The sequence below is a fragment of the Anser cygnoides genome, chromosome 22 (assembly GCF_040182565.1).
Source record: "Anser cygnoides isolate HZ-2024a breed goose chromosome 22, Taihu_goose_T2T_genome, whole genome shotgun sequence".
NCBI classification, from domain to species: Eukaryota; Metazoa; Chordata; class Aves; order Anseriformes; family Anatidae; genus Anser; species Anser cygnoides.
The window spans coordinates 3892056-3915208 of record NC_089894.1 but is presented as its reverse complement, the minus strand read 5'-3'; the positions used below and the strand labels follow the sequence as shown (position 1 = coordinate 3915208).

The window sequence follows — 23153 nt, the reverse complement described above, 5'->3', positions numbered from 1 at the left end:
ACATTGCCACCTGCCTGCTCCAATGCTGGAATACCAGCACCAGTACCCAGGAATTAGAAGGCAAGGAAGCCAAGCAGATGGAGCTTTCTCTAGGGAAAGGGCCATTGATGAAGCAACTGGGAAAAGGGGCACCAGTCCTCCACCTCTAGGTGACCTCTGTCAGGAATGAAGGAAAGGCATCCCTTCAAGGAAAACATTGCGTTATCAACCAGGCCCACAGGACCCACAGGAGTGCAAGGCTCTAGTGAGCACCATTGCAGTGTACCCTAATGCCACCAAGCTATACAGGGACAGAACCCATCTGTATTTCTGGATTGACAGGGGGATCACAACAGCTAATTGTATTGGTTGCTAAAGTGAGCCTGACTGGGAATGAGTGGCAAAAGCACTCCATTGTGACTGCATGTGACTCCAGAGGCTGCATGCATTCTTGGCATAGACTGTATTAGAAGATGGTATTTCAAGGACCCAAAATGGCTTTTGGCATAGCTGTCTTGGAGATAGAGGACATTAAACAGTTGTCTATCTTGCCCAGCCTCTCAGAAGACCATTCTGTTTTGGGGTTGCTGAGGGTCGAAGAACAGCAGGTGCCAATCGCTACCTCAACTGTGCACCAGCAGCAATATTGCACTGACTGAGATTCCCTGTTCCTATCCATAAGCTGATTTGTTTACTGGAGAACCAAGGAGTGATCAGCAAGACTCACTCACCCTTTAATAGTCCCGTATGGCCAGTGCAAAAGTCTAATGGCAACGGTGGACTACCACAGCCTGAGTGAAGTCACAACACCGCCGTTTGCTGTGGTGCTGGACATGCTAGAACTTCAATACTAATTAGAGTCAAAGGCAGCCAAGTGGTATGCCACCATCAATATCGCTAATGCATTTTTCGTGACCCCCCCTTTGGCAGCAACGTGCAGGCCACAGTTTTCTTTCACTTGCAGGGGTGTCCAGTCCACCTGGAATTGACTGCCCCGGGGTGGAAGCACAACCCTGCCATTTGCCATGGGCTGATCCATACTGCAATGGAACAGGGGTAAGCTCCTTAACACTTGCAGTACATTGATGGCATCATCATGTGGGGCAACGCAGCAGAGGAAGCATTTCAGATAACAGAAGTGTCATTACACTCAATAGTAAAAGCTGGGAAGATGGGGGAGGAGAAGGGAAAGCTCCCATTATGAAGACGTCTGTCCTGAACAACTAAGTGTATTGAGGCCTGGCTTCCCAACACATGGCTGAACATCACTTGCTGATGAATAATTGAGAATTGTTTTCTCTCTCTTTGCAGCCTTTGGTTTGTTTCCTCTTTTCAATTAAATTATCCTTATCACATGAGCTATTTTCTTTCATATCATACTTTTTCTCCCCACCTCTTCTTTTGATGAGCAGGGAGTGAGAAAGCAGATGTAGTGGAGTTTAGCCATCCATCACAATGGAAGCACCACAACCTTCCATATGTAGGACTTTTCTGGGTTGTTCCTGTGTGCTTCCTGTGGCCTCAGCCCTCACTGAACAGGGCACCTGCCACCACACTCCTGCCTGTGTGGGCAAACAGCCCTAGAGGCTGGAGGAGGAAACACCGTGACCCAGATACCTCCTGAAATACCCCTGCCCTGTTCATGGCTGGTTCCTCTTGCTAGCAGTGCATTCATACAAGCCCTTCTCTCTCACTAGTTTCAATGCCAATTTCAAAATGACTTTACAGCTCCATCCCTGAACACTTGAGTAACATTTATCTATTCCTCCTGAGCAGGCCACCCATTTGCACTTTCTGTGAACTTCTGTTTTACATCTGAGCTCAGGCATGGGTTCCCCATTCAACCAAGCCAACCTGGTACCTCACCTGCCTGTGTCCAGAAGAAGGTATTTGTCCAGCTTAATCAGGCATCAAACGTTAGCCAAGATAAAAAAGAAAAACTTCATTCTGGTTGAAAAAATCTTTATTTACATAACACAACAGATGAATCACATCATGTCCCACCCTTGTCCCCTTATGTATAAAATACTGGTTAAAAGTGTTTTGTTTTTTTTTCCAGAGACTAGTTAGTTTCCACAGTGCCCTCTCATGAGAGCATTCCATTCGACAGCTGGAACACTTGCTGTTCCACAGAAGTTCACAGGCAAACAGCTCCACTGAAAGAAGCAGTCTTAAGAAAGGAAACGTCAGAGACAGCAGCTGCAGCAGCAACATGTGACAAGCCACCAGGGTTTCAGCTGTCATTCCATGGTAGCAGGGACGTTGATCCTGCCTGTACTTTTACTGTGCCACACTAATGACAGAAGTTTTGAGGGTTTTACATTAGCCATCTGAGATGGCACAGGTGCTCTTGTAAGTCATTTTGGACATAATATCTAGTACAAATTTGTTTGAAGTTACACATCATCAAATCCAGTCATCTAAGTGCTTCCCTTCAAGCCCACATCCCAACTCTAGATAGTGAATAGCAAGGACACTGCATACAACAGGGAAATTAGCCTACACAGAGAGACTCTAAAAGGACAAAAATAAATGGACAGAGAAACATGAATAAAAATGTTAGTCTAGTCCCAAAACAGAGAAAATCCAGTTCCATTCATTTTATTTTATGGCTCATACCACAAGCTGAAAAGAAGAAAAACTGACTAGAGTCCTTACCTTGGTATAAGACGATTCCTGCTGCACCAAGTCACAAATATATAAACTTTAAACAATAAAGTTGTAAAATCAAGGTGGAGTTGGATCAGGACAGAAGATTTGCCAGGGATCCTTTACAAGGTGCCCAATTTATCTAATAGAAAATGATTTAACAAGTGCATTCTGTGCTGAAATCTATCATGATCAGTAAGACACATGATCTCTCATTACCAACTTTCTGATTCCTTAGTACTTGTGGCTGACATGCAAAGTGATTCTGTACATGGTCTGCTAACATGTTTTCTTGAGAAGGTGCAGCAGATTGAGGAACACAAAGAGCTTTAAACACTTGGGAAACGTCAAACACATTAAGAACAAAACGGCCAGCCAGAAAGTGTGCAGCACATAGGATATTCAACAACCACTGACACTTTTCTGCTTTCTTCTGCTGAACCCCCTGACAGGATTGTCTAGGCACTGATGGCATCTTGGCCTCTTCCACTGTTGTGTCTGCAGGGCAGCAGCTAGTGCTCTGACTACTGACGTTTTACTTGCCTTGGATTCCAAATACAAAGCTGACTGGACAGTGACAGCTGATCAAACTGGGGAGTCTCATTCTGGGCTTTAAAGTTATGCCATAGCACATGGATCAGTCAATACTTTAAACATGCAAACGTAAACAAGCACTGCTGAAGCCTGTTTAACTTGCCCATATTAGCTGAAATTGGAGGAATGGTATTAATAACTGAAAAAAAAAAGTGCAACAAGCTATGTAATTATAAAAGCAAAACTTACTGGAGCAAAGAAATGCAGGATTTGTAAACTGTTATTAATTAAAAGACCCATAACCATTCCAGACAGAAAAAAAAAAAAATGAACACCCAACAGAATGCCACATTATCTGAACGTGACACTGTCAGACATTCGGAAATGCTCCTGACTTGTACACAAAATGAGAATGTATCTGAAGGCTGACTGAAATGGATGATGCTTGAAATGGAAGGCTGTTTCAAACTTCACGATGGCCATTCCAACAGAATCCCCAGTCTTCAGGGAAATGAGTACCATAGGAGGCATTTCTTAACTGTGTATGTTTAAATGGATAAATATCTACAGCCAAGAAGATATAAAATCTAAGCTATCATCTCTGTGAGATGATTTGTACGAGAATGTCCTTCACAGTAAATTCACAGGTAGAGAGAATAATGGAAATACCCTTCCCAAGGACAAGGGACATGTTTACCATCCCAAGGCACTAAGTTAAGGAAACTCTTCTGATGATCACACTGCTATTTTGAATGTTTTAAAAAAAAAAAAAAAAAAAAAAGAGCCCATTCCAGCTCTATAAACACAAATATCACAAGTTTCAGTTTGAACACAGCAAGAACTTGCCTGGTTCGTTGAATTCAGAAATACCAGCTATGGATCAGAAAACCCCAACCAACCACCTCAGATAATGAATACAATTCACCACAACACGATGTGCACTAGCACCAAAAATGCTCCCAGTTTTTTGGAGGTTGAATTTGGTATTGCCCAGTTTTTTGGAGGTTGAATTTGGTATTGGGTGCAGTGAGATGACACTCACTGATCTCCACCTGACTGGAAGCAGGGAGGAGTACAGCATTCAGCTTCCACTGGGAAGCAGCAGAACATAAAAAGATACCAAAACTTATTTCAAATAAGATGAGAAGCATTTCAGTCTTAACTGAAGATTGCTGGGTAAAACCGTATGGGTATACAAAAAACTAGCAGAGGTTATGACCATGCTTTTAGAGTTAAGACCCTTCCCCACAAGTCCTTCACCCTCCAAGCAGAAGAGTGCATTTGCAAATGGGAACCCTTCACTTCCTCTTTTTGCACAATCTGTAGGAGCGCGCCCACAAACGGTGCAGAATTCTCCAGTGGCATTGTTTGAACAGAAAATACACTCACGAGGATCATTTCTAGCTATCACAGGAAAGGCTCACTTAATCTTATGTTGTACCTTTGCATCTTCTTCTCCCCTATCTACCCAACACTCCTGACTTGCATAACAGCCAGGCGAAAATTTCACTTCTGCCTCCTACTTAACCAGATTCTTAAACTTACAGACAATAATATGAGAGTAGTAATGGCTAAGGATATTTTTATAGGGTCATTTTAAACTACAGTGTCTCCAAAGAAATTTGTTCCCCTATGTGCTTTCCACATGACGTGTCTGAGTGTGATTTGTAAACTCTGAAGTTCTCAGGAGGGGCTCATCCAAAGCAGCACTCAGAGGAAAGTACATTTTGGAGGGCAGTCCATCTTGCTCCAAAAGACGATATCCTCTGGCAATAGCTTAGTAGCTCATGTCAGATACTGCACGACGAGAAACATAATTACACAAGTCAAAATCATTCCCCCAATCATAAAATATTTATCTTGAAAAGCTCGCTTCTCAATCAGCCGCATTACAGTATTGGATAAGCCCAACATGTTGGCAACATCCAGGATCTTCTTGTGAGTACCCTAAGAATAAAAAGACAGCAAAGAAACAATTAACTCCATGGTACACTTCTTATTCTATAGAATATTTTATCATGGATGGCAAGTGATGAATTCTAATCCCTCAGTAAATGAAGGAACTTTCTGTAAGTTCCTACAACTTCTTTGCCATATTGTTCCTACAATTTAAGAGAAGATAGCCATGGGACCTTGGAAATAAGCGTATTATTAGACTAATTCACACACGAGAACAAGAAAGAGGTAAAGGTACAAAGCAATGTGTCCAGACAGAAACATCACAGACAGCAGCTCAGAGAAATGAACTCCCTATGGAGGAATTAAGTCCTTCTGTTCCACTTCCAGACATACAGTCTACTAAGAGCTTGAAGCTTGAAGCTCCAGACAACCTTTCTTGCAGAACTTCCCTCCTGCTGGTCCGAAGTACAGTTAATACCAAGAAGAGGTTCAAAAGGAAGTCCAGAAACTTGTAGTGTCAACGGTCAAGTGCAATGAAAAGGCTATAACAGTGTAATTAATGCAATTTCAAGAAATCCTTCAGGATAAAAGCAGTGAAAAGAGACCGCTGGCTGGTATGCTGCATGTTCATATTTGTTTTATTTCACTGCTGACGCAGCTTATACTAAGAACGTCTGTGGATCCTACCAGTTACCGTATCACCACTACTGTGTGTACCCAGTCACTACTGCAGCGCTGCAGTAATACTCTTATTTCAAGGCAACTGTCAAAGTAAACCACATGAAATACAGGCTCATAGATGTACTTTGGGCACTGTTCAGAGATGGGTATCATCCTATCCGGGAGGAAGGTGGAAAACTCATGGCTGCAGAGTCCCAGCGGTACAGGTAGATGAAAAGCGCTATTCTAGTTAAGCTAGACAAACAAGTGACATACAGATGTGCATTCAGAGATGCTGCACTCAGCACCACAGCTCAGCCCAGCTCACAGCACGCAATTAGCTGAAGCATGCCTCAGAGAGACACTGGGCAGGACCAACTTCCATCATACCTTGCAGAAAGATGGGTGCTGCCAGAAAGAAGCCTTATCACCATGGTGAGGATAAATGGACCTAGTCTTTCAAACTGACTTTCAGGTCCCAATGCTTAATAGAAAACCCTGCTTCAGAAGGCTGTGAGACTTCAGGGAAGTTACTTTTTCAAGAGAGCATTCAAAACCCTGAATCCTCTTCTGGCCCTAATAACCCATCCTTCCCTGCCTTTTCTTCCATGTCTGCTTCATGAGAAGGTAACAGAACCTCTCTTTGTTTCCACTAGTCCTATGGCTAGACCACTCAGCTACAACCTATCTCAGGAATGAATGCTTAACAACCACAGTAAGTTTTTCTACTGACTGCCTTTGTGTAAGAAGAAATATATATTCACTAGGTCAGTGAACAAATAATCTTAACCTTAGCTATTCTTCATCTCAGAGAAGAAAGACCTGGGCTTCGAACTCTGCTATAATGCATCAGTGTAACACTCATGGATGCAAGGACTCATCACCTGAGTATGGAGTAGAAAAGGGGCTACATTTATAATTGCCGTTATACCCTGCAGTTTTTTGAGAACACCAGCTAGCCTAGACCTCTGTAATCAAGAAAGGAAGTACCCAGCCTGTAAACTGCAACGGACATTAGGATTAAAGGAAACACCTTGCAATGCTGCCTTGTGAAGACACCTGTCCCTGGTAACCCTTATGAAACGTGTACCATAGGTACTAGAATTTGTTCCAGCAAAATGCCTATGCACTTTCAGGGCAAGATCTGTATGTGTCTACAGTTCAGCTATCTGTATGTAAGCTGACTAGACTGCCTTTAAAGCCAGTGGTACATTAGTCTACACAATCCATGGAATATAAGGTGTGATTCATCTGACCACGTGTAGGGATTTATGAATATCTGTAAAGAAATTTAGCAATTAAAAATGCCTAAATCCTCTGACAGCTACATCCCAAAGCAGCAAAATCACAAAACAGGTAGCAATAGTTATCCCCATCTTAAGATGAGCACAACAGATAGGAATTTCCCTTTTCAGAGATCTAGCTTCCCCACCCCAAACACACACGTCTTATTAAAAAGCTCAACTTAGTAGCATGGTTTAGCGGTGGACTTTAGTACTAGGTTAAAGGTTTGGACTAGATGACTTTTCCTATTTCAATGATTCTATGATTCTCTTTTTGTACCTTTGAACTCTTAACTCAAAACTTAACACCATCTTGAACAGTCTTTAAATTAAAAGACAAACATTCGTTATCTTTAACAGTAATTTGGGAAGATATATATTATTTAGATACATTAGACTTGAGTATTATCTCCATTACTGAACTTAAACATAAGTACTTTATGTGAGCTTTGTGGTTGCTCTCAGTGATATTTACCTGTACCAACGTCTTATCTGTGAGCTAGCCATTGCTTTCTTCGTTTGGAAGAAAAACAAACAAATCAAAAAAACACAGAACAAAATAAAACACAACATTTAGCACTCCAGATACTGACTACTGTGCAGACAAAGACTGCTAGCCTACCAGGACACAAAAAAAAGAGCTTAAATATGTTCCTAGTAAAATGACAAAACATAAAGATTTTAGGCTTAGCTAAATCAGAGTTTAGGCCTTTACCATACTTATTTCTTCTACTTAGCCTGGTCATCTTAAATGCAGAAATGTGGGGTCTTTTTGGTAAAAAATGATGCCCCCACCTTTAATGTCACTCTCTGGTCCCTCAGCCCCTGAAGGATGTTGGTCCCACTGCCAATAAGATCATCCATGCCACGATGGGCATTCTGCAGGGATTCATTAAACTGTAATGTTTCGTCGATCGGTATGGTGGTGTCAGAGTCCTGTAGGGGAAATGCAGGGTCTTGGTTACCTTGCCTACTCACTCATACTCATAGATCCAGAAAGAGAACATACAAAAACAAACACCCCTTGATGGGACTTGTGGGATTATGTGTTTTTTTGGTTTGTTTTTTTTTTTGTTTTGTTTTTGTTTTTTAATAGGGATGTTAAAACGATATTAATATTTGAGTGAACAAAGTAATTTAGAGAAGCCTATAGGAAGCAAGTCAAAAGGCAGAGTTGATCACCTATTCAACAGCCTACAGGAAGCAAGACAGAAGGCAGAGTTGATCAGCTATTCAACTGCAATTAGATTTCAGGAGATAACAGGTCAGATTAAAAATTGAGAATTTTCATAATCTATGACATAGGTAGGAAAGAGTATTACAGTAGAGAAGATCAAAACTATCAGAAGGGATTAAACAAGGAAGTCATGTGATCGCTGTAAGCAAAAGATTTTTGAAAGACAATAGCACATTTATAATGACAAAAGGCTTGCAAAACACATGTCTGGGAGATGACATTCTATAAACTCGTATTAACAACAAGGTGCAAATTTCTGATAGGGAGGGCAAACAGACATATGAACCTAGTTCCCTGAAAGTCTCACTCACTCACCACCCAAGGTCTTATCTAAATAATAATTATAATTAAAAAAAAAAAAAATCCAGAAAAGATGCGTTAGTGCAACTAGAAACTATAAATTTTGAAATGGAAATAACTGGGTAAAACTCTCTAACCTGGGTCACATAAGACGTCAGAGGATGTCATCACTTTTCAAAAGGTTTCCAGTTTCGTCTTCTCTGACACTACTCCACTGAGAGAGTCAAGGTAATAGTTCACAACTCCCACATTGTTTTGTGAACAATAATCATTATATTGGTTAGAGCTAAGTGTGGAAACACTGGCTTACCTGCTTCCACATACTCAGAGTGGCAAGAACTACTAAAATGTATAATTCATATATTGGGCAGAAGGTGCTTAATACCTGTCAGCCGTAGGTTACTTGCGTGTAACAATATCAAATTTGCCCTGAGCAGTCTCTGGTGATTATTGTAGAAAAATTTTTCATATGGGAATCACACGTACAATCCAGTGTTAGGTGTTTGACTGCCTAGATGGATATTCTGCTTACATAGTGTGAAAGAATGAAGAATAAAGGACAGAGCTATTCCCAGTTAGATGGTCAAAGGTACTAGATGAAGAAGGCTATCGACGGTGTACACAACTCTTTGATCAAAAGTCAATACGGCACAAAGGTTGAAAAAATTATCTTGTCTTACAGGAGTTTGCAGAGCAACAGCACTTGGATTTGCATCTGAATGGCTATTCTTTCAGATATTTATTAAACTTCAAATCAGAAGGGATTCTGTCTCCTATGCAAGGAATTTGCAGTTGGTTTTCTTTTATACACAAGGCAGCAAGAAAACTATCAAAGTAGATCTTTGTTCATAGAAACACAGAATGTGTTGGATGGGACGTTAAAGATCACTTAGTTCCAACCCCCTGCCACGGGCAGAGAAGGACACCTTCCTCTAGACCAGGTTGTTCAAAGCCCCATCCAACCTGGCCTTGTACCCCCTCAGAGGAGCACTAGATGGCAGCATATTTTTCATTTGCTATAAGTGGTTTTCTCCAGAATTCTTCAAGGGAAGGCTTTAAAGACAACATTTATCTTTGAATTAAACAAAACATTCAGAACACTGTTAACAGCTTTCAAGAGCTGTTCTGTACACTACCGTGATTTATTCAGAATGCTTACACACTCACCTGACATTCCTATTTAATAAAATAGGGTAGCATATAAATAGCTATGTAAACTTCTAACATAAACAGGTAGGCCAGTAACTCACAAATACACCATTTGCTTATTAAAGGGACAATATACTTTAGAAGTTATGTTTTTGTAATGATAAGTTAAAAAAAAATACAAAATAATCACACACCTTAATTACATCTTGAGACACCTTTCAACATGTTCAGGAATAAAAAATAGTTTGTCATGTATTTTGTGTTTGCAAGACTGCTACTCCTTTTCAAAACTGTTCTATTTACTCATGCATTTTCTTCCTGGACAAGCTTTCCTATAGGAAAATTTCTTCCCATTTGCAGAACACCACAGCTTTTGAAAACAAATCAGGTTTCAAGTTCCAGTGGTCATTTCAAGACTTGTTTATGATTTTGAAATAGCCAACAAAATGCTAGACGTCATTTATGTTGGGCTTTGAGAAGTGCAGTGAACTTCCAAAATCTCAAGAAAATATAGCCATTCACATTGCATTTTTCCTTGCCCTAACAGTGAAAGACAGCACAGAAAGCAAACAGTAAGATAAAAAAGACATGCTTTTAAGTCACAGAAAAGCAAAGAATAAAAGAAAACCTACATTATTCAGAGCAAAATTTATCTGGGAATTTGCCGGGGGAGACAGCAATGGAAGAACTCAGAATGATCAAGAACAGGTTGAAACACATACCTGTCATTAAAAACTTTTCAATCATTTATAGTTAAAATGGAAGATTTTTTTCCCAGCTACACAATTTATATTTGGACAAATGAAAACTTGCTGGCATCTACTAACAGCAAGGTGCATAAAAGCCACTGATAAACATAACCATTTTCCAGACATTTTTCGAGTCCTGGGATTTGACAAAGACTTTTGACACAAATCCAATTAAAACGTATTCTTTGTTACCTACCTCATTCAACTTTTTGAAACTGCTACATAAAGTCAGGTAGAGCTGCACTGGATAAAACTGGAGCAGCAACCCGAGTCTTTCACTACTGCCTCTTTTTTGACCAAGTTTTCCTCATGAAAGAGCTGTACTTTTTCAACACGTATTATTACTCTTTTCTATCTTTACTCCACTTACACCATCACACAGCAGCTATCTAATAGTCAAGCCTAGCTCTTGCCCGAAACTTCTCTGAAAGGTGAAAGGCTCTAAAACAGAGAAATCTAAAATAACGAATATTTACATTAGTAGTGAATGTACGTGCTAGTAACTCTTCTCGCTGTCGTTCCTGCTGCTCCCGGATATAACGGCGATGTTGAAAGTTCCTCAGAGCTGTCTGCAGATGCTGAACATCATACTTCAGCTGGTCAACTCGGCTAGACAGGATCAACAATAGGAAGACATTCCCAGGGATAAAATACCAATCTTTTGTGGTGTTTTTAATGAACAACGGAGCATTATAAATTAATAGCGACAAATAGTAAGAATGATGGATTCTACTCATCTAAAAGATAAAGGACATTCAATGTTATGCTTACATCCCATACTTACATCATTTGCGCCTCATTTTACTGCTAAAGAGGTGATTATTTAATTGCAAGCTAAAGATAGAATGTGAAGCAGAATTCTTGAGCTATCTTGCACATTCTATCCCATGACTAGCCTCTTCAGAGAAATTATATATATATATATATATATATATATATATATTTCTTCATTTAACACAGATTTGGAAAGACCGTAGGATTTGAACAGTTTCTACTTCATGACCTATTCACACAAAAGATTAGGTTTTCAAGTTTCATTAATTTACATCATGTTCTTAAGGCTGAGTTTTTACAAAATGTACCTAAAAGCCAATTGGCAATAGAGGACACATCTCCATTAGGCTAAAATAAATCATGTCCAGAACTCTACTGTTTCTGATTCAATAACTACAAAGAAAGCAGAGATGACTGTTTCAGATAGTGACCTTTATAATATAGGTGACATGAAATCCACCCTATCTACTAAGGCATTGGGACTAAAAATTAATAGCAGAGTCACAGAACAATTTAGAATGGAAAGTTCTCTGATGGTCTCTGGTTCAAGCTGCTCAAACCAGTGCTATTTTTTGAAACCTTATTTTAGTCACCAACAGCTACGAAAAGTTTTCAGAAAAAATGACAACTACTGAAGTAATTTTTTTACTCCTTACCTCCACAAATACCATTAAAAGCAAAAGAATTTCAACTCAGTATGTCATTTAAGCATCAAAGTGCTATATTTTGCTAAGCAGCAAAGTACTCATCTCGGAACAGAGCCATGAATCCAGCTCAATCGCCAGTCTGCAGATAAATGCAGGAAAAAGATTTTGCCTCTGTGCCTCAGTTCTGTTACAGTTGAGCAGAGATTTAAGTTGTAATGTGAAAAGGTTCAACTCAAATGAAAAGGAAAAGGGCTACAATAAATTTAATGAAAATAACTACAACGACTACACCATTATCAAAGCAAAGAAGGTGAACTTACAGTTTAGCATTTTGTCGCTTATTGGGAGGTTCTTTACTGGACAGGATTTCCAGACGTTCCAAGTTGCTGAATATATTGTCTATTCTTGCTTGAATCTCATTTTCTACTACTGCAAGGGAACAAAAATATGTTTTGGTTTGAATTAAAGAACTGCAAATTGAGTGAAGGCAAAAGTACAACAGCATTCAAACCAGTATTTAAAAACTGAAAGACACAAATTCTTGCTGGATGGAAGCAAACAAACAAACCAGATGAACTAAGAACTGTACAAATCATGAATAGCCACTTCTTTAACTGGCTAGTTTGAGACTCTTGCTTTTTCCGCCCTCCTCTGAGAAGGGAACAGGGAAAGCCTTTGCTCCTTCAAGATTCATGAATTTCTTTCCCTATCTCCTCTATATAACAGGACTTAAAAGTTCCACATTTCCCTCTGCAGCCCCTTCCTGTTTTCCCAGGTCTTGCTCATAAAAGCTAATACCCAAGATGATTCTCACAACAATGGCAATCTAAACTTCTGACAACTGTTAACAAACAGTTCCATTATCCACACCCATAGCATGGGAGGTTGACAAAGCAACCAGAGGAAGTAAGTGTTGATGGGAATTGGCAGACTAGACAAACAGTTTGGAAAAGCATGCCCAGGGTTGAGGAGCCCTTACAGGTGGGAAAACAAGACATATAACATCTGCCTCTGTGATCATCTACTTTGCTATTGCTTCTGATAATGCGTGCACAGAAACAGCAGAGAGACAAGAGATTAAAATGCAAACTCAAATACTTGTACTTTAATGAGGTGGGAAGCACATACAACTAGGAGGAAAAAAAAGGATTTATATGCTTTCAGTTACTGTTACTGTACAGCAAAGCCTGGTAAAAGTCACTAACCCCTTCCTCATTCGACAACCACATATTCTAACTGTGTCACAATCCAGCATTTCACAACTTGAACTGCACAGGGAGACCTTTAATCATCTGTCATTATTGTGCTTAAAGAAAGTAAGCTTGCAAGGCTGAAGGTATGCACCCTCCAGAGCACATCCACAGAATGATTATTAGAGGACACTGAAGCACCATCATGTCTGTGCAGTCATGAGACAACCCTGAAGCCAAGTCTCGAACTACCATGGCCAGTCTTAGAATAATCAACAAACCTTAACAGTCACAATTTGTTCTTAGTTTGCATTTAAAATCTTAAAATCTAAATCTTAAGAGATATTGTTTATTCCTATTTTCTTTTTAGACTAAAGAGATATACAGTAAAGCATTAGTAATCAACTATTTCCTCCAAAGTATCTCAAGACTTTCCAGAAAATTCCATTCAGCAGTACCCAAAAAGGAAACTGCACATAAAACCCCTTTTCTTTGCAATTTGATCTTACAAAATCAATGAGTAGCCAACTCATATACATAAACACAGATCAATCAAATCATCCTAATTCATTTATCCATCATTTAGTACAGCTAAACTTCACAGAAGAGCAGCCAGAACAGCAGATAGACAATTACATCAGCATTAGCTAGTCCAAACAACAGTGTTACTTTCTTGGTCATCATGTTTTTTCTGAGCAAGAAGGGATTATTTGCCCAAAGCTGGAAAAAAAAAGCTGCAACTGAAACTTTGATTTCCTCTTTTTCTTGACCTTCCGACTAAAGCTAGTTCTTTTTCCCATAAATTCTTGACTACACAATAATATCTAGAGCACATATCTGTATTTTTATATATAAAAATACATATATAAATATATTATATATTATATATACTTATTATATTTATATAATATTTATTATATTTATATAATACTGTATTTTTATATATTTTATATATATACATATATATAGAAAAATTTTATATATAAAATAGTATGTTCATTTATTGACTATATAAGATGGTACATAATCCCATCTCTCGCTTCAAGTAGCAGAGGCAAGACAGCAAGTTATGCTAATCTTCAAGGGGCTCCAAAATCACATTTAGTGAACAGCAGTCGAGGAAGTCATCTGGCATTGTACTAGATGTACAGGTAGCAACAACCATCATAGAAAATAGAACCCTACTGGTTCTAGTTGTTGTACCTGTACCTGTACAACAAGTTGTTTTTTGATAGGAAAAGTTATCACAGCCTTTTCTACAGTGAAGTCATGCTTCACAAGTATAGTTAGGGTAATAGAAGTCAGTCAACCTGTGGATAAATGTATCTAGTATGCCTTCACTTCAAAAGTTTTTGATCATGCCCATTAACAACTAGTTTTACAGGAATTCAGACTTCAAATGTGTATCCAAAATATATTTGCCAATTCTGCACTAGGGTGAAAAATCTTGCCACAATAAATCATATTATTTTATGACAGTCATTTTATTAACACAAGGTTATAGTCCAAACTTACTGAGGCAATTTCAGACCTAGTTGTTCCACATATTTCTCATAAGCAAATGGAATTACGGGTTCTCTGGACTTGATGCAAGTCTCTACAGGACTCTCATGCAAGCAGGAGCCATTAGAATCATCCTGCTTAAATTCCGGCACATCAAACGACAGTCTTTTCCCCAGAAACTGGACTAAGAATCTTTTTGGGAAGTTTGCCAATTACTGGGTGCTTGAGGAACAGTGAAACAACAGGACAGATATCTAGTGATATTTTTCAACTTCTGAGCTTCTAACAAACTAGCTTGGTGATGTCTGAATTTGCAGTTCTGCCGACATCTGTGTTATATTACACCTCCCTATATGCATCAATTTGATCATTTTGATTCTTTTAATCTGTTTATAACATATGTCTCCACGGCATACTCTGACAACGCATCAAAATCTCACAGCACCAAAAAATATCTGACATTCCCAGTTCAAGACACTTGTAGAAGGATTTACAGCAAACACCACTTCTCAGTTCAAGAACTACCTACCATAGGAAGCTGACTGGAAGTAAATTTTTGTTCTGTCTTTTCCACTCTGTCCTACAAGACATCACCTTAATCAAGTCAAATGGTAAAATAATTTTAATGCATTCCACATCAGCAATTTGTCTCACATGTTGATCGTAGTAACTGAAAAGCCAAATTAGTTCACGTAATGATTGTAAATATAATGATAAAGCATACGAGGTTGAAGGTTCAGGTTACATCAGTATTGGAGTAGGACTTTTCCCTCTAATTACCTACTTACAGTGTACTGACTGTTTGTCTGAAGTTTCCAGACGTCCCATGTAAGATTGGACTTCATGGACTTGTCTATCAAAAGACAAATAAAGAAAAAGAAGTCAGTTAACATCCATAAAATGAAAAACAATTTTTCAATATCTTAATCTTCAGCTTCTCTTAAAAGTACCTTTCAGACCATAATAAGAATCAGATACATGGTATTCAGTGCAGACAGCCCATCACTAAACATATAAAAAACCCACAAATCTTCAGTTTGAAGACAGCTGTGCTTCCAATTAATATGCATCTACAAAGTAACTTTCAGTGTTAAAATAAAAATCAAGGTGAAACGGGTTTTTTTTTCTTCAATGACTTCCAGTCCAGTTCTAGCTCCCTTCTTGTATTATAACCTGAATTGAGGTTCTCTCTCATGTCACACACCTGGTATGCTCAATGTCATTTAAGATCTACCTACCCCAAGACAACCATGGAGGTATCAGATTCGCAGTAGGAACTCATAAATAATAAGTATAGCAGAGGGAAGGTCTGACTAGTAGAAGAGCTGGTACAAAGGAGACCTTAATAACAGGTCTGCAGTGAAATACTACTTAAATGCTCCACTAAAGTGGTGAAGAGACACCACACCTTTACAGCACTGCAGAAACAGGTAGTACGCATCTTCAGCACAAGCTTTGTCACCTCCTTCTCACAAAGGAAATAACGGTACAGGCAAAGGATCAGGGAAGGAAGGACTATAAAGATTATGAAAAGTACTGAACAGCTTTAATACAATAGAGTTGTTCAGTCTGGACTGCAGATAATAGCAGGGAGACATTCTTGAGCATAAATGGCACAGGGGAAGGTGAAGAAGGAATGACTTTCACCGTCTCTTACGATACATGAATCACAGAGGCATCAAAATAAAGTAGAAAGTTTAAAATAGAAGAGAAGGAATTCCTGATGTTGCACAAGCAGTGACAGAATAAATAAATAAATAAATAATAAAAACACATTGATAGTTGTTAAATTCATGTGTTTCAAAAAAAAAAAAAAAGCCTCAAATTTCTGGGAGGCCAGGACAATATTCAGGGAAAATATTCACTCTTAAGTTACTTTTTTTTTATTAACACTGTGCCACTAACCAGGTAACTCCAACTTTTACAGTACTTATGACATGTTCAGTTAATTAGAGAACCAATTCAATATCCAGGATCTTGCATCCCATACTTGTTTGATAGTTTTCAATCAGTTTCTCTAGGATGCCTCAGACATCTTGAGACTCACACTGCTTTTAAAATGCCTGTTTAGAAATCCATGTGTAGGAGCAAAATCAGATCACGGGCAACCAGCCTAGAAAAAGATACTTCGTATTTACCAGGACTTTTCCAATGGAAGAAAATACAGTAAGTCTGGGAAAAGGTGGGAAAAGAGTTTACAAACTGAGATTACCTTCAGACTGACAATAAACTACAATAAAAAGCAGAGCTCAAGAGCTACAATCAGAGCAAGGCAATATGGAAACTGGGACAAGGCAAAAGCATTCCCCTTATCGACAACAGTTATATCACGGGCTTGCATTTCTGAACCAACAGCAGGATTTCCAGCTCTCCCCTATATCATTATTTAATGAAACCCATTAACAAAAATACTAGGCTGGAATATTTGGATTAACTCCCTCCTTTGGCCTCTTTCCCGTGAGTTATTTCCACCACACTGACAGGTTTTCTGCCTTATTTGTGGTTTGCATTTTTCCGACCGCTTAAACCTCACCAGATTACCTTCATCTCCAAAACCGTTTCATATCTCACTGACACGTTTCCTAAGAGGGTTTAAATGCTGCCCCCGGCCATCATCAAAGCCCACTGCCATAAAAACCCTAGCAAACGAGTGCGCCTTAAATTCACGCGCATGTAGTAAAACAGAATCACTTTTTTTTTTTTCAGTGAACACTTGTAATCCCACACTTTAAAACCTGAAGCCAGTAACTCCTGCCTTGACTCGGGCCTGACGTGGCTAAAGGCACGCCGGGACTTGGGACCCGGTCAGCCTGGAGGACCCGGGTTAGCTTCGCCCTGCGACCGAGAACCGACACAGCTCCCCTCAGCCCCTCGGGGGGTCCCGGCCGCCACCGCCCCCTCCCCGCCGCCACCCAGGCGGCCTCGGCCGCTCCAAAACGCGGCCCGGCCCGGCCCCCGCCTCACGGCGGCGAGGCCGCCACGGGCGCCCGCCGCAGCGCCGCACGCACGAACTTGTTGGTCTGGTGGTAGAGTGCCTCCATGGCACGGCTCGGCCCGGCACGGCTCGGCTCGGCTCGGCACAGCCCGGTCCCCTCCGCCCCGCCGCCCACGTCGCATCCGGCTCCGCCACCCTCGGCTTCCGCCGGCCGTGGCCCCGTCGGGGGCCCGAGCTGCCGCCAGGGGGAGCCGCGAGCCCGCGGCCCCGGGGCCGGGGACAGGGACAGGGGCAGGAACCGGACCCCAGCGCCGCGCCCCGTGGGTCGCGGCCGCCCTCCGTGTCCCCGCACTGCCCCAGCACCGCTCCGCCGGCCCGGCCCGGCTTTCCCCTTCGTTACTCGCCTGCAGCAGCCTCTTCGCCCCATCCCTGCCCTCCAGGGTGCTTCGCCAGTCCTCTCCCATAAACCCTTCCCTCGCCCGTTCCCCGATGCCTTTCTCTCCGCTATTCCGAGGCTGCTGCCTCCCCTCAGGCTTTGGCCTCCAGCCATGCTCACCAGCATGAGCAGGGGTCGGAGGAAAGCCCTGTCCCTCCTCTTTCACCCTGCGTGGGGCCCGGGGCCTTCTTCCTCGCATCAGGGCGGCTGCCCAGGAGCTATCTCTGCATGGGGCACGTCATTGCCCCAGGTGTGTAGAGGCCATTTGGCGTTGCTCCTGCCCTTCACCTTCCTCTTCACCTCTTCTACCTCTTCACCTGCCCTCCTGCGTAGCGCCCTGTCTCTCCCCTTACATGCCGATCTCTTCCATTGCTGCTCTTCTACTTCCCGACAGGATCCCACCTTCCACCACTAAGTCTCCTGTGAGCCCGGATAAGCTGGATGAATTGTATCTGTACTTAATGCCCTCAGTGTATTTTTTGTGCACTAATTTATCCACATAAGTTTTCAAGCCATAAAATTTTTTAGAATATTCAGTACCTTGCACCAAGGAGTTCCTTATCTTAACCTCATGTTCTGTAACAAAATGGTTCTATTTCTTTGTTGTGAATCAGCCACATGCTGGTTTCCTTTGGTGATCTAATTTTTGTATTGGGATAAACAGTGGGCTGTTGTTCCCTGCTCTCTTTTCCCACACCAGTCCTCACTTGCAACTATCTTCACATCCCCACAGTGTGGTCTTTTTCCGGCTCAAGACTGCCAGGAGGAAGGGGTCACCTAACTAAGCGTGGCTGTCCAAAGTGCGGGTACGCACACTGTGAAGTAGTTATTTCAGATGCCTGTTACAGACGGTGAAGATGTTGTCAGCTAAGATGGCTGTCTTCTGTGACATGAACTGCATTCACTAAAGCTCTAGAAGTCTAGGTGACCAGTTGAAACGGAAATGCAAATAAGCAGATACCTATGAGAAAGTAAGATGAATCCTGCATGTAGGCATCCCTTCTAAAATAGCTGTTCCAGCTCTTTGATCATAATGACCATCTTCTCTTCTAGCTGTATAGCTGTCCTAGCTAGTCTTGTGTTCTATTTCCAGTAATTTCTGATTTCCAGTATTCTGCTTGTTTTGGGGACTACTACATGTAGCACTGACCAGACATTTTCATAGATCTGCTTACTCTGACTCCAAATACCTGTTCATGAGTGGTCATGGACAGCTCAGGACTGCCATTGTGCAAATAGGTTTATTTTCTTAGGAATCCCATTTTTCCACTTACACTCAGACACACTAAATACCTTGCACTGTGTTATCAGCCATTCATTTTGTAGCAGCAGGTTTCTCCATAGGTTTTTTCAGGGCTGGCAGCTTGGTCCTTGCTCTGGGATTGTATGAAAAACTGTTTTTAGTTATCTCATTTGTACATAGTTTCTTAATTGTTTTGACAAGATAGTCAACCACAACCCCTTCTTATATGTGCTGGACTACAAAAACTAACGTGCTTTTACAGTAGTAGCCTGCTGAGTCTCAAGAACTCCTTCAACCTTTTAACTTTATGGAAGAAATAGTGGGAAGATGTATTATCCAAAAAAGGTAGATAAGTAGGTAGATATGGGGCAGCTTGTCTTGGGCCGCAGAAGAGTAGAAATGCTGATACAAAAATTGATGGATTAAAAACCTAAAGTTAGAACTATAATTTGCTATTGTCAGTGTACTTCAGTGGAAAATAATTCTTGTCCGGAAACACGACTTCATGCTAGTAAGACTGAGCTTGATTGGAAATCACAGAATCATAGAATGGCTGAGGTTGGAAGGGACCTCTGAAGATCATCCGGTCCAACCCCCCTGCTGAGCAGGATCACTTAAAGCACATTGCGCAGGATGGCATCCAGACGGGTTTTAAGTATCTCCAGAGAAGGAGACTCCACAACCTCTTTGATCCCAATCAATCCCTCATTGAAAGACATTTCATAAAACATTCAAATTAATAGCACAAGATCAATAATTTAAAGATTAGCAACATTCAGTATCAGTAAAACGTTAGTTTATTTGAGAACTGACTAGATGACAAATCTCCAAAACCACTTTCAGGGGGATTCTGTCACAAAAATTGGGATTTTTGAAGACTCAGTTTTCATCCTGATAAGAATATGAAAGTCACAGATGAATAGCAGGAAGGCAACTTGTTATGGATAAGCAGCTGGAGGGCAAGAGGAGGACTTCAACCCACTTGGGCTTTAATTTAATTATATTTAATTAAATAATAATTTAATTATGCAGTTCAGTGCTCCCCCTTTGAACTAGTGCTAGTGAGATTCTAGAGTCTAGAAACCTGGGGTAATTGAACACTGTAAAATCAGAACAAAACAAAAAGTTTGCTTTCAATTTAGCTTTCTAAATTGTTTCACTTTGGATTCAGATGAACACCACTACCAGCACAAGGAAGGCAATGGATGTATGCAGCTTGAGGAAGGATTGCACAGCTGGAATGCTTCAGCCATGTCAGTAACTCATAATTTTAACTTCTTAATCATCCGTCTTTGGTTTTCCCTCTTCTGAGAGTCAAGAGATCTCAGCACTACTTGCATAAAGCAGCAAAACAGTTTTCCTAACAGGAACAGGCCCTGCCCTCACAGACCAGGCAAGTAGGGTAGTCAGCTCTACTGTATTTCTTCCGTCTCTTAACTTTGTCTTTTTATGTTAGTTCCTGAGGCTATTAAATCTCCCTGATGGTGGGCTAATGCTACACTTTTCTGAATTTATGCTTGAAACTTTCTTGGACCATCCTGCCCTGCCATGCAGCCAGCCAGGTGTTTGGCAAAAGATTAACCCCTGGATTTCTAATAGTAACTCAAGCCACAGAAATAGCATCAGTCCAAGAATAAAGTGTATCCATAAAAACATTAACTACAGCAGTAACAAATTCAGTTCTCGTTCTTTGCTCTCTTATCTGAGTCATTATAACCTGTTTTCAAACACTGTCTGCAAATAGAAACCTTGAATGAAAGTAGATGCTGGGACTTCCCTGCTGGCCAAGACTTTGAGAAGTATCACAGGAGTTTTGATGAAGTGGCAAGCACTGAAATGCTTTTGAATGAATTTCTGTTCTTTTCTGAAGAACTTGATTTCTGCCAGGAAAAAAAAATGCTGCAACCAAACGTCTGTTCTTGTTATACTTCAAGTCCTTCCAGGAGGAGTCCTTCAGCAAATTGGCTCATTTAGACACAACAGCCAGAAGCACGGAGAGTAAAAAAGGGTTTTGTTCAAGGAAAGCCTCTGTATTGTAAACAGGATAAAAGGGGATGGAAAGAGTCACTTATCACTGTCTAATGTGTCCCCAGGTCATTCCCGTGTAGCACCTACTGGAGAAAAAGGATTTCATATTCACTGCTCACTCTGAAACTCCCAGCCAACTATGGAGATTTTCTCTATCAAACAATTTACAAACATTATGTGCATTCAGCAATGGAGTTCAAACACCCATTGGTGCACTCTCTCTTAGCCTCTGTTTGGCTTGTAGTTTAAAGCCTTGCGGCACCAAAGGAAAGATGGATCCTTGTACAGCCTCCTTTGTTCTGCCTATAGCAGTCTGTTTTCCCCTCACAGCTATGGGAGTTCTCTTTCTGAAGGAAAGACCCTTATGTTTTGCTTAAAACCAGACCCTAATAATAGGTCTGTCTCTTTTTCTAAGCATGATTCCCAATATGTGTAGAAACTCTTTCCTTCCCCCTCCTCTCTCCCTCCCTCCCTCTCTCTCTCAGGCACACAGACACAGTATTCCCCAGCTCTTTGCATGCTTTCTTGATACTAATAACTGTGGCTTTAAAAACAAAGGAGTGCTGAACCTGAGGGCATGCTGCAGGAGCAAGACATTTAGATGAATTCTTGATGGAGACTCCTCACTTAGTCCAGCTGCAGGCCATGGGGCCTGCATGTCCGAACTTTGACAGACTCTCTGACATAAGCCAGACCTCACAGCACGCCTCACAGCATTTCAAGACTGTGGAAATGGAGAAAAAGAGAGGGAAGACATGACAAGAATGTCGGAGACTCATCTATCAAATTTCTTGAACTGTTGGGTGATGTGCTGGTCTCAGATCTTCCTGAGCAGCAAACATTTTAAAGACACATTGCACTTCCTTCTATCTTTCCAAATTAATAATATTTAAGCACTAATTCTGTCTCAGTCAGTTTTGAGACCGATCCATGACCAGAAGAGCCTGCATTCAGGATATATACAGCTTTGCCATCATGCAAGAGACATCATTGGGTTTCAGAAAGGAGAGAGGTGGGGAGAGTTGTGGTCTGTGCACTAAGAATATTGCAGGTCAAGACCAGGCAGAGATGAGCCGTGGCTGCTGTGAAAGACCTGTGACCACACAGCATGGCAGGAAGCCACAGATACTTAGATCATCATTCCCTTGTTCATAAACATATCTGGTAAAGGAATATGGCAATGTTTTGGAGGTCAGGCCTAAGGAAAAAGAACTTGTGCAACATCTCTACCACGTCACTCGTTCCCTCCCTTCTACAGTGATGCCAGGAAAATATGATAGAATGAAATAAAAAAAGTCACCCAGGGGTAAGAAACACTGTAGCATCTCCTCGTATTAAGGATCTTTGAGGCACAAAGGGCTGGAGGTTCAAAGAATATCCAGGGCAAGCATATTTGCCTCATTCTTTAATTCTGTCCTGGGTGTCAGACACATCATTGCTGGAGGTGAAATACTGACCTAGATGGGTTTGTGGTACATACAGTACATTGAATATCTTTGGTATCTCCATGCCTCCATTACAGTAGAATGTGTTATATTGTTAATAATAATGATTAAACATGACTCAGTTATCCATGCAGGACTGAGTTCCCTGTGCCTTCTCCCTGCTGATCACCTGTTTGACCATTTCAATGAAATTCCGAAAACAGGAACAGAAGAACCTCCTCCAACAAAGCCAAGGAAGCAGATAGGGCAAGAAACAATGTTGCCTTATCCAGCCAATGAACAAATGAATTATAATCCTGCCAAGAGATGTACCACTTTGTGTTAATTTGCCCAGCACCAGGAACCTGTAACAAGCCTCAAATGCCTTCTACTGACATGGCATTCCCCCTATAATCCCAAAGAGCTTCCTCAGAATTCAGAATGGCAATCTCTGGATTCAAGTTTTAAAAGCTCTAGCTTTGAAAACATGAACTAGTTACTGGACAGCCCTGATTGATATATAAATGGATTAGG

General features: G+C 40.9%; 1 protein-coding gene across 3 annotated transcripts; it reads right to left on the bottom strand.

Moving 5' to 3' along the window:
• Nucleotides 1-1924: 1924 nt before the first annotated feature.
• GOSR2 (golgi SNAP receptor complex member 2) lies at nucleotides 1925-17722 on the bottom strand. 3 transcript variants are annotated; one of them, XM_048047840.2, is made up of 6 exons: nucleotides 17566-17721; nucleotides 15342-15406; nucleotides 12181-12289; nucleotides 10916-11048; nucleotides 7800-7940; nucleotides 1925-5109 (listed from the first exon to the last, which is right to left on the bottom strand). In XM_048047840.2, the coding sequence occupies exons 1-6, from the start codon at nucleotides 17592-17594 to the stop codon at nucleotides 4948-4950; spliced, it is 639 nt and encodes a 212-aa protein (XP_047903797.1). In that variant the 5' UTR covers nucleotides 17595-17721; the 3' UTR covers nucleotides 1925-4947. The 3 variants fall into 3 exon arrangements, with proteins under 3 accessions (XP_047903797.1, XP_047903798.1, XP_047903799.1); XM_048047841.2 differs by lacking the exon at nucleotides 7800-7940 and having other exon boundaries at nucleotides 17566-17722; XM_048047842.2 differs by lacking the exons at nucleotides 15342-15406; nucleotides 17566-17721 and adding an exon at nucleotides 12429-13223.
• Between the last annotated feature and the right edge of the window lie 5431 nt (nucleotides 17723-23153).

Excerpts from the sequence above, each read along its gene's own strand:
- GOSR2 (XM_048047840.2), bottom strand. The coding sequence starts at position 17,594 with ATGGAGGCACTCTACCACCAGACCAACAA. Across the intron at positions 12,290-15,341 it reads AGACAAACAGTCAGTACACT|TAGTAGAAAATGAGATTCAA; the intron begins GTAAGTAGGTAA and ends GTTCCCTTGCAG. Across the intron at positions 11,049-12,180 it reads AAGCGACAAAATGCTAAACT|CCGAGTTGACCAGCTGAAGT; the intron begins GTAAGTTCACCT and ends GATCCTGTCTAG.